At 37.2% G+C, this 14,885-nt stretch overlaps 2 protein-coding genes across 3 annotated transcripts in view; one reads left to right on the top strand and one right to left on the bottom strand.

The window, feature by feature from the left end:
• The window catches only part of csnk1g1 (casein kinase 1, gamma 1), a 74,717-nt gene that overhangs the window by 14,847 nt on the left and 44,985 nt on the right, over nucleotides 1–14,885 (bottom strand). For both annotated transcript variants that reach the window (XM_073835695.1, XM_073835696.1), the window contains exons 5-10: nucleotides 8,944–9,095; nucleotides 8,570–8,804; nucleotides 8,023–8,108; nucleotides 7,855–7,939; nucleotides 5,650–5,798; nucleotides 5,212–5,319 (exon numbers count right to left, since the gene is read on the bottom strand). In XM_073835695.1, coding sequence (XP_073691796.1) covers nucleotides 5,212–5,319; nucleotides 5,650–5,798; nucleotides 7,855–7,939; nucleotides 8,023–8,108; nucleotides 8,570–8,804; nucleotides 8,944–9,095 — 815 coding nt within the window. The remainder of the gene's footprint in view (nucleotides 1–5,211; nucleotides 5,320–5,649; nucleotides 5,799–7,854; nucleotides 7,940–8,022; nucleotides 8,109–8,569; nucleotides 8,805–8,943; nucleotides 9,096–14,885) is intronic.
• Nucleotides 13,402–14,885, top strand: part of LOC141332452 (anoctamin-1-like) — a 27,272-nt gene continuing 25,788 nt past the window's right edge. Inside the window, exon 1 of the mRNA XM_073837585.1 lies at nucleotides 13,402–13,407. Within this exon, the coding sequence (XP_073693686.1) occupies nucleotides 13,402–13,407 (6 nt within the window). The remainder of the gene's footprint in view (nucleotides 13,408–14,885) is intronic.

Raw genomic sequence — 14,885 nt, 5'->3', positions numbered from 1 at the left:
GAGTGAGGCCAGGTGGCATGCAGCACAATGCAGGAATGGAAATCAACAAGAAACAAAAAGAGCCAGTCAAAGCCAGGAAACGGCATTAGTGACTGTGGACCAGTCGTCCAATCAAACCATGAAGCAAACACCACAAAATAAAAACAAGGAGACATTAAAACAGAGGAAACTGAAGAGAAAACTTTCTGAAAGCTGTTGAATGCCAAGTGGACACTACATGTAGCAAATCAGGCATCCAACACAAAGCTCGCATTGGAATATCTGACAGCATCATTTTAATAATTAGAGAAACCGTTCACCCAAAAATTTAAATTGTCATTATTTACTCACATTCATGTCTTTCCAAAACTGTAAGACCTTCATTAATCTTAAGAACACAAATTCAGATATTTTTAATGAAATCCAAGCTTCATAAAATTCAGGTTGAACCACAGATGTCACATGGACTATGTCCTTACTGCTTTTCTGGACCTTGAACATGGTAGTTTTACTGCCGTCTATGCAGGGTCAGAACGCTCTTGGGTTTCATCAAAAATATGAATCTGAAAATGATCTTCATCTGAAAATGAATAAAGGTCTTACAGGTTTAGAACGACATGAGGCCGTTTAATGACAGAATTTAAATTTTTGGTTGAACTAACCCTTTAAGAGAATGACAGAACTATCTACAGCTACATATTTGTACATATAAATTCAACCTGATGGCTCATTTTCTGACATTTATAAGTCAGACACAAAAAACACAAGGACAAATATACAAAAAACCCAAATTCAATATCTGAAATTGTAGTGTGCAGTATAGAGCTTTAGTACAACCCCCTGGTGCATCACTAGTGTGATTGTTAAAATGTTTTGTGGTGGACTTGATAATGTGTTAGTGTGAATAATATAGGTGATATTTAAATTACTTTTGCATTTAGCGGTAGGATTGAAATAACGTACTTAAAGTTATGTTTATTGATCATTCATATTTTTAGTTAGTATATTTTAGTTAGAGTTCTAATTTATTGCATCCTAAATGATGATTGACATTAAGAACTAAATGTTTGAATAAAAAACATTATATTGTGAACAATTTTATGTATATCTGGAACTCTGGTTCTAGACATCTGACCAAAATGAAGATACAATGGTGTTAAAAGAATAGTTCACCGAAAAACAAACTTTTGATGTTTATCTGCTTACCACCAGGGCATCGAAGACGTAGGTGACTGTGTCTCTTCAGTAGAACACAAAGATTTTTAACTCAAACTGTTGCAGTCTGTCAGTCTGCTCAGAACAGTCAGACATTACGGTGGATCAGAGGTAAAAAAAAAAAATATTATATAAATACTAGGGCTGGGTAAAAAGATCTTCAGTTTAACGCAACGATATCAATTCGGGAAATCCCCGAATCGATTCTTAATGCGCGTGCTTCACGTAAGAGGATATGAATATTCACCTTTCGTCCTGAAGGTGTCACCATCTTTCGTTTATTTATTCGCAGTGTTTCCCATTCATTAACTAGTGTGGCGACCCGCCACAGTCTAATCTGTCCCGCCACAGTTTTATAATAAACCGAAAATACATTCATACTCGTCATTTTAAAATAAAATGTCTTTAACGTTGTGTTTCGTGCCATCACTTTGGCAAAGTGTCCGTCAAACGACCTAAGCGTAATTATGGCATTATCCTCTCATCAAGTCTGTTTGCGCTGCGTGTTTCAAAGCAAAGCGCACACTTCATTCAGACGATCAACTCGTCATCTGGTGTTTGCCGCGTCTCAGAGTCAGAGCGGCTCCTTTGATTGAGCGCGTTTACATGCACGTTCTTAAACCGATTGTGCTTAATAAGCCGAAAAACGCACGTGGTCATGTAAACGCGGTAACGCGTTTTCTTTTACCGGAGTAAGGTCGTAATCGGCGTAAACAAACCGGTAAGCACTGGTATCTTTCTGCCTCTTTTTTTACTCTCAAAGCTGTGGGTCCCATTGACTGCCATTATATGACTGACAGACTGCAACGGTGTGAGTTAATCTCCATTTGTGTTCTACTGAAGTAAAGTCACCTATACATCTTGATGCCCTGGGGGTGGGCAGATAAACATAACATTTTCATTTTTGGGTGAACTATTACTTTAAAGACACAACTTCAGGAAAATGTGCTTTTCACTACTCCCAGTCTCCCACAATGTATGACTGCAGAAAAAAATAATATAATAATAATATTATTAATAATGCACACTATATGGACAAAAGTATTACGATACTTCACCCTTATATCAACAGGGACTTCTGGTAAAGCTTTCCACCAAATTTTGGAGTATTTCTGTGGGACATTTTGCCCATTCATCCAGTAGAGCATTTGTGAGGTCAGGCACTAAAGTTGGATGAGAAGGTCTGGCTTATAATCTCTGTTCCAGTCATCCCAAAGATGTTCAGAGGCCAGGGCTTGCAAGCCAGGCAAGTTCTTCCATACTAAACATGTCTTTATGGAGATTGCTTTGTGCACAGGGGGACAGTTATGTTGGAATAAAAATAAGCCATCACCAACTGTTCCCGCAAAGTTAAAACAGCATTGTCCAGAATGTCCTGGTATGCTAAAGCATTAAGATTTCCCTTCACTAAAAGTAAATGTTCAAACCCAAGCCCTGAAAGACAGTCCTATACCACAATTCCATCTCCACCGAACTTTACAGTTGGAACAACAGCCAGGTAACATTCTCCTGGCACCAAACCAAGACTCGACCATTAGACTGCCAATCAGAGAAGAATTCGTTACTCCACAGAACACATTTCCACTGCTTCAGAGTCCAGTGCTTTAACACCACTGCACTTGATGATGTGAGGACAACCTTCTTTTTATTCCCCAAATGATTGTAAATGCTGACAGCATGGCTAGGTTTTGATTTAATACATCTGAATTCAATAATTAAGAGGTGTCCTAATACTTTTGTCCACTGTATGTTTTTATTTAACATTAATGAAGCAACACATTTAGTGGGAAAATAAATCATTTTTGTTTAAAAATCACATAAATGTAAAGATTTATCATTTATAATATTTAAGTTATTGCTTGTTCAAAATCTCTACAGCAAAGTCTGTTATTTTGATCAAATGATTTTTTGAAGAAAACTGGCATTGAAACATGTTAATTTAAAAAATATCATCTAAATATATCCATCAACAAATGCAAAAGTCAGCCAGCTTTTATTATCATGTCAATTATTGTGCATTTAGTTCTAGCACTTTTACCTTAAATGGATGGTTCACCCAAAAATTTACTTGAAAAATGATAATTTACTCACCCTCATGTTGTTCCAAACCTGTATGAATTGCCTTTTTTTCCATAGTATGGAAATACTGTGGAAGTCAACGGCTACCAACAACTTTTGTGTGTTCAACAGAAGAAACTCATACAGGTTTGGAATAACATGAGTCTGAGTAAATAAAAAAAAGTGTTCATTTTTGGATGAACTCTCTCTTTAACTACCTTACTGTTACATATTGTTCCGTTATTGAAAAACATTTGATTTAATTACCTTGAACAAAACTGAAAGTCACCAAGACCTTTGTCTCAGAATCTATTTGGTAATTATATTGATTGTCCTTTGCAACACAAACATACTGTATAACATTTGAAAACGCATTTAATATTAGATCAAATTAGCACAGAATAAACTTTGCATTGGTGCTCGTGATCACATCAAGGATCGGCCAATTTCTCCATGAAATGCCTTTTACCCCAGTGCACCTTTAGACCTGTTGTACCCCCAAACTTATCAGCAAGCCTATCCACCTTTTTCTTCATTGCGGAAGTAAGTCTATGGGTGAGACTTCGGGTTCATTATCCGCTATAGGGAAATAACGAGAAGAATAACAATGTGCAGTAAACGGTAAACTGTTTGCACTACAAACCAGTTTGTTCATAATTAAAATAATACATTAAAATAATATGGTAAGACACACCAATTTGCAATATCAAACAGCAAAACAAGCTGTTTTGTACAGCTAAAAATATCTGGTTGTGGATGAGACCAGAAGCCAGACCCATAAAATTGACAAATGGCTGCGCCCACTCTAACGAAGAAAAAGGTGGACAGAAATGTATTGTTTTAATTTAAAGACTTTTGTAAAATGTGTGCTCCTGTGAATAGGTCTTGATGTGCTCCAATTAGTGTTGCAATGCCCTCTAAACAGACTCACTAAACACCAGAACTTCGACCAAAATGACGATGAGGCAGTTTACAGGGCCCTTGCGTCTTTCAGCCAAGGATTTCAAAATATATCTGCACTTCTCTCACAAGAACCATAAGATTATAGATGTACGCTGTGAATTCAAAACACTGGAAAAGAGATATGATTCCAAGACATCTTAAAAACAAAAAAGCTGTCATTACTTCATTATCTCATCCTGCAACACCAACTCTTTTTTTTTTCTCATGTAACAAAAAGGACATTTCTGGTTGACTTAAATCCTCAAATTACAAGAATTAATTTTAAAGCATCCTATAGTTCAAAAACTTCTGCGAAAATCTTTTGTAAGCCAAAATTAAAATTTCGCTTTAGCAGATGAGTTTGATAGAGGGCAGGTTTGTGAAATGTGCAAAGCGGATTTGCTCTTGCAAACGTAAGAGGCAGAAAAAGCGCTTTACAGAAACTGGCAAAAGAATCAATATAAAAAGTCTCCAGTGACATATGCATAAATATGTAGTTTTAGGAACTTCTATTCCCAGCATGCACTCAGAGCCATGATTTGCTAAAGCAGTGCATGCTGTAGCAGCCAGCTGCTGAGTGGGCGAGTCTAATGATTTTGTTTAAAGCTTCATGTAGTGCTGCAGAAATCCTCTAAAATCAACTCCACCTCCACCAGCTCTGTTCAGAATTCTTGAGCAGATGTCATGAAAACACGTCTAGGCCAATATTTCACTCCAAAATGGAAATAAAAAGTGTTGTGATCAAACAAAGACCTTTTTTTAACATATTAAAGTGCCCTTGCTGAATAAAAGTACTTATTTCTTTAAAAAAACAAAAACAAAAAAACTGACTTCTACATCAGCATAAATCTTGAGGTGAAATATGACTCGGACTTGTTTCGTGAGATCAGAGGAAATATTATCTACCTTTAATAAATGGGTGTGTGGACTGAAACATAGGGCATTCTCTCTTTACGTTCCCTTAATAAAACAAGGTCCACCAATTTTAAGCTTCCTTAATGAGCAGCGGAAGATTACCTGATTCCTTAAAGGCTGGTGCTGGGAGGGTCTGTCTCTGTGTGCGTGGCTCTCACGTGTGATGGCAGATGCCCCTGAGTCCACGTGGACTGACCCCACTGGTGTGGGCTGAGAAAGATAGACCAAAACATAGAGAACATCAGTACAAAGTGAACTAGCTCTGTGTCTGAATATATATAGGCAGCAACATTACACTGACTTGCAGAAATGGGTAACTCTGACACTTTTTTAATTATTCTCTAGGCAGTACAACACTGAATATTCAACGTTAACAATATAATACTAATAAAAATATTTTTATGCTAACTTCACACTTTACTGGAGTCAACTGCAGGCACAATGTAAACTAGGTTAAATTATGGTTATGACCGATGTAGGAAGGTGCTAGAAGAGAGCTTGTGTGAGTGGAATACAGAAATTCTTAACATGTTGACTCACAATCTGTCTGCCAACCCAGTCATAAGAGTAATCAAAGGTATATCCTTTTCGTTCGAACAACTCCGTAAACAAGGTCCGCAAGTATTCGTAATCTGGCTTCTCAAAGAAATCCAACCGCCGGACGTAGCGTAGATAGGTGGCCATCTCCTCTGAAAACACAAATGAGCATAAAGTTACAGTGACCATAACCAATAAGAAAAAAGGGAAGTCTGGTCTTAAAGTCAACATAAAACAAGGTTTTAAAGCAGGCTTTTATTGCATATTGATAAAACATTAGAAGTAGAATGTGCTGGACTAATTTTATTAATGTTTGAACTGAAATTTTGTGACTGACTAGTTGACTAGTCTAACAAACCCCAGAAGACAGTCAGGAAGCAGTCTGTATATGAAATCTATTTATAATAGCTTACTTAATCTGTGAATTAAATAATCAAACCTTATACTGAATGCTGCTGAAAAATAGGACATATGTGACCCTGGACCACAAAAGCAGTCATAAGGTTAAATTTTACAAAACTGAGATGTATATATAATATGAAAGCTAAGTAAATAAGCTATCTATTGGTGTATGGTTTGTTAGGATATGACAATATTTGGCCGAGATACATCTTTTTGAAAATCTGGAATCTGAGGGTGCAAAAAAATTAAAATCCTGAGAAAATCACCTTTCAAGTTGTCCAAATTAGGTTCTTAACAATGCATATTACTAATCAAAAATTACATTTTGATACATTTACAGTAGGAATTTTACAAAAAATCTTCATGGAACATGATCTTTACTTAATTTCCTAATGATTTTTGGCATAAAAGAAAAATAAATAATTTTGACCCATGCAATGTATTTTTGGCTATTGCTACAAACATACCCCAGCGACTTAAGACTGGTTTTGTGGTCCAGGGTCACATATTATATATACACACAATGGGCTTGCTTTGCATTATGATCGCTGTAGGTTATATTAAAAGCATTCACTTCTTTACAACATCAGCCAATATAGACATACCATCTCTCTGGCCACTTTATTAGGTGTACCTTGCTAGTACCCTTAGGACCATTTTGCCTTCAGAACTGCCTTAATTCTACTTTGCATAGATTCAACGAGGTGCTAGAATCATTTCCCAACATTCTGGTCCATACTGACATGATACCATCATGCAGTTGCTGTAGATTTGCTGACTGTACAGCCATGATGCAAAATTTCTGTTTCACCACAACCTAAATTGTGGAGATCTGGTGACTGTATAGGACATTGTCCTGTTCAAGAAACCAGTCTGAGATGATTTGAGCTTTGTGACATGGTACATTATACTGTTGGAGGTAACAATCGCAAGATGGGAACACTGTGGTCATAAAGTGATAGACATGGTCATTAACAACATTCAGGCAGATTCTGGTATTTAAATGCTGCTCAACTGGTACTAAGGGGCTCAAAGTGTGCCAAGAAGGCAAAGTGTGTGCAAGACAGGTTGGATCCATGCATTCATGTTTATTCCAAATTCTGACCCTACCATCCGAATGTCGCAGCAGAAAAAAAAAAGACTCCTGAGGCCTTGCAAATGTCTATTGTGCCACTTTGGTGAGCCTTTGCAAACTCTAGCCTTAGTTTTCTGTTCTTAGCTGACAGGAGGGGCACCCAGTGTGGTCTTCTGCTGCTTTAGCCCATCACATGACTGGCATTCTGTGGATAGTCTAGATATGGTTGTGTTAAAAAATCCCAGTAGCTCAGCAGTTTCTGAAATACTCAGAGCTGCCATGTGGCAGCAATAACCATGTAACATTCAAAGTCACTTAACTTTCACTCTAAAGCTCATTTTTAACCTTAGAAGCAAGCTTAACCATTATACACTAGTTTCAAACTTTTTAATTTTCTTCCGAGTCCAAATACTATCTCAGCTTGCTCATCTTTATGGACATTCCTCAGAACCGTCCGTGACGTTTTGCACACCAGATATATATAAACAATGTATTATTTTTAAAAAGTTTCATTAACATGACCGTAATTTGAGGCTGCAGCAGAATTGTTTAGTCGAGTAGACTTGCACAACATTATTGCAAAGAAACACTATATTTCCCTTGGAACACTGTGCACTTCTGAATCATGCACAATATCAGGAATGTGTATGAAGAATAAAAATGGGGTCAATTCTGATTTTATGTTGACTATAATATTGGCTGATACAAGAGAAGCACATTATGGGTCTCACCAGGAAAGTTCTCACAGAGAACCTCAATGGGAGTGTTTCGCTTTGTGTCCCCAATCTTCTGGTAGCGTTCTTTCAGTGTGTCGGCCTACAAAGCACAAAACAACATCTCATTTTCAAGAACTAAATTAGTAACAGTTTTAATGGCTTTAACATGCTAGTTCAACATACTTTTAGTCCTTGCCAAGGGAGACTACCCCGGAGGAAATACATGAACATGTGACCCAAGGCCTCAAGGTCATCCCTCCGACTTTGCTCTGCAAAAAAAAAAAAAAAGTTACAAATAAAAATAGTAACGTATACAATAACATGAAGTTGGCTGGACAGTAGGAATGGGAATACAGAATTGAACAATTATGGTTTCAATTTGATTTTCTTAACTAGTCATATATATTGTATTAATATGGTTTGACCAAATAATTGACCAAAACAATATCCATGTTTAAAAAAAGTTCCATAAAACTTCTATTGATCTACAGAACAATCATTTTTGTTCATCCACTGCAAAGTGCATGCAACAAAAGCGCTCACAACTGAGGTGTTACAGATTTAAAAGGAAACAAACATGAATATCAAGTTCTTTAAAAGAACTGGTTCATGATTCCCAACCCTATTAAACAGTCAATCAAGAAGTCACACAAAGCATGATGATAGTGGCATGCTAAATTTAATGTTAAGTCCGTTTTAAGGCCAGACTAGGGAGGTATCTAACACTTACCTTTCCCTAAGTGTGTATTAATAGACATGTATCGAGCTGTGCCGGTAAGGCTCTTGTGCTCCCGGTAAGGAATGTGTTTTTTGGTTTCTGGGTCAATGTATTCTTTCGCAAGGCCAAAGTCTATGATGTGAATGATGTGCTCCTTCTTGTTTCCTTGTCGACCGATGAGGAAGTTCTCTGGCTTCACGTCCCTATAGATGAGGTTTTTAGAATGCACATACTCCATACGGGAAATCTGGTGAAAGTGAACACAGGAATTACATTTACACGCTTACATCGCAAAGCATCAGACCAATGATATGCAAGCACTTCTCACCCAGGTGACTACACTGCTCTTAAAATACAGCAGCTTCTCAGAGGGCCTGTGCACTCACCAGCTGAATGGCGATCATCAGGACGGTCTTGAGGGAGAATGTTCGGTCACACAGGTCAAAGAGATCCTCAAGACTGGGGCCGAGCAGCTCCAGAACCATGGCGTTGTATTTCCCACAGGGCCCAAAATAGTAGACCTGAGGCAGACCCTCTACTTTAAAAGAAAAATACAAGAGCATTAACTACACTAGTCATAACATTCTCTCTTTATTGGTTAAGTGTGCATTGTTAATGAAATTATGATTATAAAAGGCTGATTAAATCGATTTATTCCTCCAACCACTAGATGGTATCATCCTGAGAACTATGCAAATGGGTAAATATGTAAATAACACTGGCTTTTGCCACAAGTCACTTTGAATGCTTATAAACACACATAAATTATGTGAAACCAGCACATTTGGTGAGTACTGTGGCTGACTCCCCAAACAAAATTCCCTTTAATTCAGTTTAAGGAGTCAACTAACTCGTCGTAATAGGAAGGCTAATTTTGATCCATTTTTTATTTTTGATTGATTAGGTGCTCCTAAAAAGAAAAGTTAGCATAGAGGCCTGCTGACTCTTGTGTTTGTGTGCATTTTGCATTCACAATCAGTCTGAATGAACAATATAAATGGCATTAATGGGAAGACTAAGTTAAAAAAGTAACTAAAGTAGATAAAGTAACTGTCACCGAAGAGTTGTGGGCAACTCTGCAGAAGGTAAATGAAACAATGCGGATTAACCCAAGGCCATCATTGGGGTCCAAGCACAGTAGCTTCTGTAGATGATCTAGCTATTCAATGCATGTCTCTTTTCAAGTAAATTATTAGTCCTTATGTGAGTACTATTATATGCACAATATGAGAATAGATAACCAATATAGTGGCCCTTCTTCCACTTGAGAAATATATTCTCAATACCTTTAAAATTAAAGTTAAAACAAGTAATGGTTTATCAGTATTTAGGAGATTGCATACTTACTATATTGGGCTTTATTAAAGGTTATAAAAAATATAATAGGAGTAAAAAAAAAAAAAGTGTGGTCACAGAAGAATAATAATAAGTTTAAATAGCATAAGCCAACATAATAACTTAATAATAATAGCTGAACGTAAGTTTACAAATAAAATGTATTAAATTGTTACTGCCTTGAGTTATTATTTTGGAATAAATGTAAAATGCTTAAAAACACTAACTAGATGAGATTCATACTTGGCTTTAATAAAAAAGAATATTGATTACATTGTTAATGCAAAAATATTTTCTGATAATGTAAATATCGTTTGACTAAGAAAAAGCGAGTGGAAAATGAATTTACATTTGATTTTTTTAAAGGACTTCTCAGTTTAGAACAACACAGTACACCACTGGGGTAGTGCCATATTTAGTTTTCTGTGAGGGACTGAAAAAAAAAAAAAAAAAAAAAACACCTGCTGACAATATATTTAATAGCTAAAGCATACATGTGTCTCTAAACTGTATGCATCTTCTGAGGGTGATGTGGGTAGTTTTAGGCAAAGCCTACACTGCTCATTGTGTGGTGGTGTTGTAACACCCCTGAGAATAGAGCACACTGTTGGCCTGCCGATGACTCATCTCGTGTTCAGACTGCACATAACACATATTCAGTTGCTGGTTTCTATCTATCGCTGCTGATTAACACTTTCACAAGCTTTCTATCAACACTCAACCACTAGATGCTACTGGAACACGTGAGTGGGAATTCAAAGAGTGGGAGGAAATTCATGTAGTAATACATATAAACATCAAAAAAGTGCCATATTATATATAAAAAAATATCAATATTGTGAGCTTGAAGTGATCAGTCATAAAAAGCGATTTAAGAACCTGAGAACAGCTGTCATTCACAAAAAGGTATTCCCTTACCCGTGTATTATATTTGGCTAATTTAATAATGCTTTCAACAACCAATATAAGTGTTTTGTAGGCTTAATCTACATATAAATAAATACTGATTTTGGAATTTTAATTTTGGAGGGACATTAAGTTGCTTGTGGCAATTTAGATGCCAAGGTATCAGGGGTTGGTATCATACCCAAAACACCAAAATCCATGTTTTTTAATGGAATGGTGCACTGCAATAAATGCAGAAAAAAGAGATTCCATGGACGCCTAGGTCTGACTAAACCAAGTGTAGTGTAGTTCTCCCAGTCAGTCCCACTTTGGAGTCCTCAGTGCTCCAACAAAACGCCATCTGCCAGCAGCCCGTTTGAGAGTGGGGCCACCTACGCCCGCTCAAACACTGATGTCTGACTAAAGAGGAGAAACCATGTGACTCTACTGCCTCCAGTTCACATACACCAGCCTGCAGTGACGCAGCTCACTTCTGCCACACTGCACACTTAAACAAACCCCAGTTCAGCCGTAGAATCAGAGACAAAGACTGGGAGAGTCCAGTGAGCTGGATTTATCATGCCTGAGCTGGTTGATCAGTAGCCAAGCCATTCCCAGCCAAACTCAAGAGATTCAAGTCCCGGTGCCAAGGCTGCCCGGAGGTGTATCAGAGTTCAACACGATACAGCTACACATTAACCACCGACAAAAGAGAACTGTACTGGACTTTCTAGAGGAAGAGACAAGAGTGTGACCTTCAGTTGGCTGGGTTCTGCCAGCGTGACGGGAAATTATGGCGTGTACAAGAAGTTGTTAAATATTAATGGTTCATAAGGAAGTATTTCGAAAGGACGTTAGAGTAGGAGTCATCTTTATTAATGATGATAGAGGAATATTGGTAAGTCATCTCTTAACACAAAGTGCTATGGCATTTCAATTGTTTTTGAAGATGCATTATGATAATACCATTTTTTGAACCACAGGTCTTGCAAAATGAATTGTGTATAAGTTTGGTAAATCATTCAGTACCAAGGTATATCTCAAACTACTGCCTATACTAATACGATGCCATGCTGTGCGGCCACTAAAGGGGTTTCTCAGTGTAGATTTTACTCAATATCCGGGGCCGTTTAGATGCTTGCGGGTTATGTGTGGGTTTAAACCTAAGCTTATACCGCCTGTCAGCTCTTTCAGTAGCTGTGGTCACTGTATATTTTATTTTCCAAGTTGAACTAAAAATAGCAACAGGTAGCGCCAGTAGCTCACTGAGTGCAACCGTTACACATCATAATGGCACCCCCCACAGTACAAAATATGTCATTTAATTATTTGCGGGAGTAGATTACGTATAAGTCCGTGAAAATAGACGCAAATTCGCACCAGGTGATGAAAGTGACGCAAATTGGGCGACATGACTGCAGTGAACGTGCGATAATCAGCTTAAGCACATCTTCAACGCAAGTTAAAAAATGTCAACTTGAGCTGAAAATTTGCATAACACATAAAATGACGTCCGGTTGCATCACAAAAATAAGAAAAGAATGCGCGAGCGACGAGAAAATCATCCTGTGACTAATCTAGATCTCAGTCCACACTACACAACCAAAACTAGGGATGCACAATATTACTGGACCAATGTTGGAATTGGCCGATAATGGCTTTAAATGTAAACATCAGCTAATTAAAGGGATGGTTCGGAGTAGAATTGACTTCATTGCTATGCACTCCGAAGCCCATCTAAATACCCCATCCAAAGTTTTTTTTTACCTTAGTCAAACATTTATGGAGATATTAGAGTTTTTCGAATTGCTTGTTACAGGAGTGAATGGTACATGTGATGTATCTCGTAAATTGCACCACTAAACGTGCAAGTAATCTTACCAAACTTGTACAGTAGTGTAAATGGGTTATGTACTCACAAAACGCTGCATCAGAACATTTGTAAGTCCACCATGAGTGTTTTAAAAACACGTTTTACCCGAGAACTACTAGTCTCAAAAACTACAAGTCGACGTCACTTCCCTGGTTTGAAAAAAGCACGTAAAAGTCCTCCTACTACATCTGTGTGCATGTCAACTTGTAGGAGGACTTTTACGTGCTTTTTTCAAACCAGGGAAGTGACGTCGACGTGTCGCCATTTGTAGTTTTTGAGACTAGTAGGGATCGGCTAAAACGTGTTTTTAAAACACTCATGGTGGACTTACAAATGTTCTGATGCAGCGTTTTGTGAGTACATAACCTTTTTACACTACTGTACAAGTTTGGTAAGATTACTTGCACGTTTAGTGGTGCAATTTACGAGATACATCACATGTACCATTCACTCCTGTAACAAGCAATTCGAAAAACTCTAATATCTCCATAAATGTTTGACTAAGGTAAAAAAAAAACTTCGGATGGGGTATTTAGATGGGCTTCGGAGTGCATAGCAATGAAGTCAATTCTACTCCGAACCATCCCTTTAATAATTATGCCGATATGTCTTGCTGATAAGAGGAATAACTCACATGTGCTCAGGGTGTGCTAGCAATTAGATCATGTCAGCGGTGTGGCTCATTCTTAAAGCAAAGTTTTACCTGAATGAGGATTAGATCACTGTTTGGATCGCTGCATTTAATCTGAGAATGCAGGTACAGAATGAGCGTTAGGTGGACTAAACTGTAATAGCACGCCCGTATGATAGGGAGGTTTAATTTATAGGGGCGCTGTTGGCTTACTTCTAATAAAAGAAGTAAAAATACACAAATAACATTTAGACTGTGTTTCTGATTAAATAAAGCAGTAATTGATGTCATAAAATCATGAGTATGTTTTCATTTAAAGGTCAGACGCTACAGCTTGCATAAATAATTAAAGACAAACATGACACTTGTAAATTACATAACTTTATATATACTGAATTATATATTCATGTATAATGTTACATTTTTTAACAGATGAGCTCTAAAAGATTTTCAGAACTTTAGCTTTATACCATCTACAAATTTTAAATCCTAAAATAAAAATGTTTACGTTACCACTGCATTTTTCTGGAAAAAAAATGCAGCGATTTATATTTAGTTTATTTATAGTTATTTCAAAGCTTCAGTGTACTGTCAATATAAAATACTTCATTATTGTTTCATTTCTAACAAATAAGTTCCTGTTAAAACTGGAGCACATTTATATTTTCCCTAAAGAGGTCATCGATGCAAAACTAACTTTTACATGTTGTTTGAACATTAATGTGTGTTAGCAGTTTGTGTACACAACCACCCTACAGTACAATGATAAAATCCACCCAGTGTTTTTTTTAATCTTTAAAAAGTAATATCCCCTTTTTAAAATCACGTCATTCTCCGCTTCTTGTCGGTGTGACGAAACAGTTGATTGACATGAGCGTCTCACCTTAGACCCGCCCTCACCAAGCTAAAATGGTCCGAATACGATCACCATTGTGTGACTAAGGTGCAGAGGAAGACTCTAATTGAGCGATTGAGGTGTTCTGTGTTAGATGTAATTATGAACATAGCAGTCGTCATTTACTCCCAACATCTGAGCCGTTTAAGAGCAGAGGACAACATCACTTCGTTTTTAAAAGGAAAGCGCCGATCCCAATCTACACATGCATCTATGTTCAAGTGAATCAAGCAGAATTCAACCCACAGCAGAAGTGAGTATAAGGGTTTTGATGCATCTTTGCAAATGGCCTTTCTTAATAACGTGCTTGTTGGTTTCGCGGATAAATGCAGCTAAAGTAAAATTACAGCTCGTAATCTCAGAGTAGAGAGGAGCGGGGCATTTAAAGGGCCCATGCAATAAAATGAGCTGATATTTTGCAGAGCTGATTTTGACAAGGTAAAAGTTTTTTTTTTTAACACTACTATTGAGAATTTTTAACCAAAGTATATTATAGACTTTTCATTAAGACCCTGAAGAATCAAATGAACTTGTGGAAAATGGAACATCCGATGACCCCTTTAAAACACTTATAATTTCAATGCAGGAGAGACTGTTGTTTCGAAAACAAAAGGGAATAAATCTGTATCGGCATCAGCCAAAATGAGTTGTAAAGTATCGGCAAAAATCCAATATCGTGCATAGCAAAAAGGCATGTCATATGACCATT

This window comes from Garra rufa, chromosome 3 (genome assembly GCF_049309525.1).
Source record: "Garra rufa chromosome 3, GarRuf1.0, whole genome shotgun sequence".
Taxonomy (NCBI): domain Eukaryota; kingdom Metazoa; phylum Chordata; class Actinopteri; order Cypriniformes; family Cyprinidae; genus Garra; species Garra rufa.
Note: the sequence above shows the minus strand (reverse complement) of the source record. Positions and strands in the feature narration are given on the sequence as shown.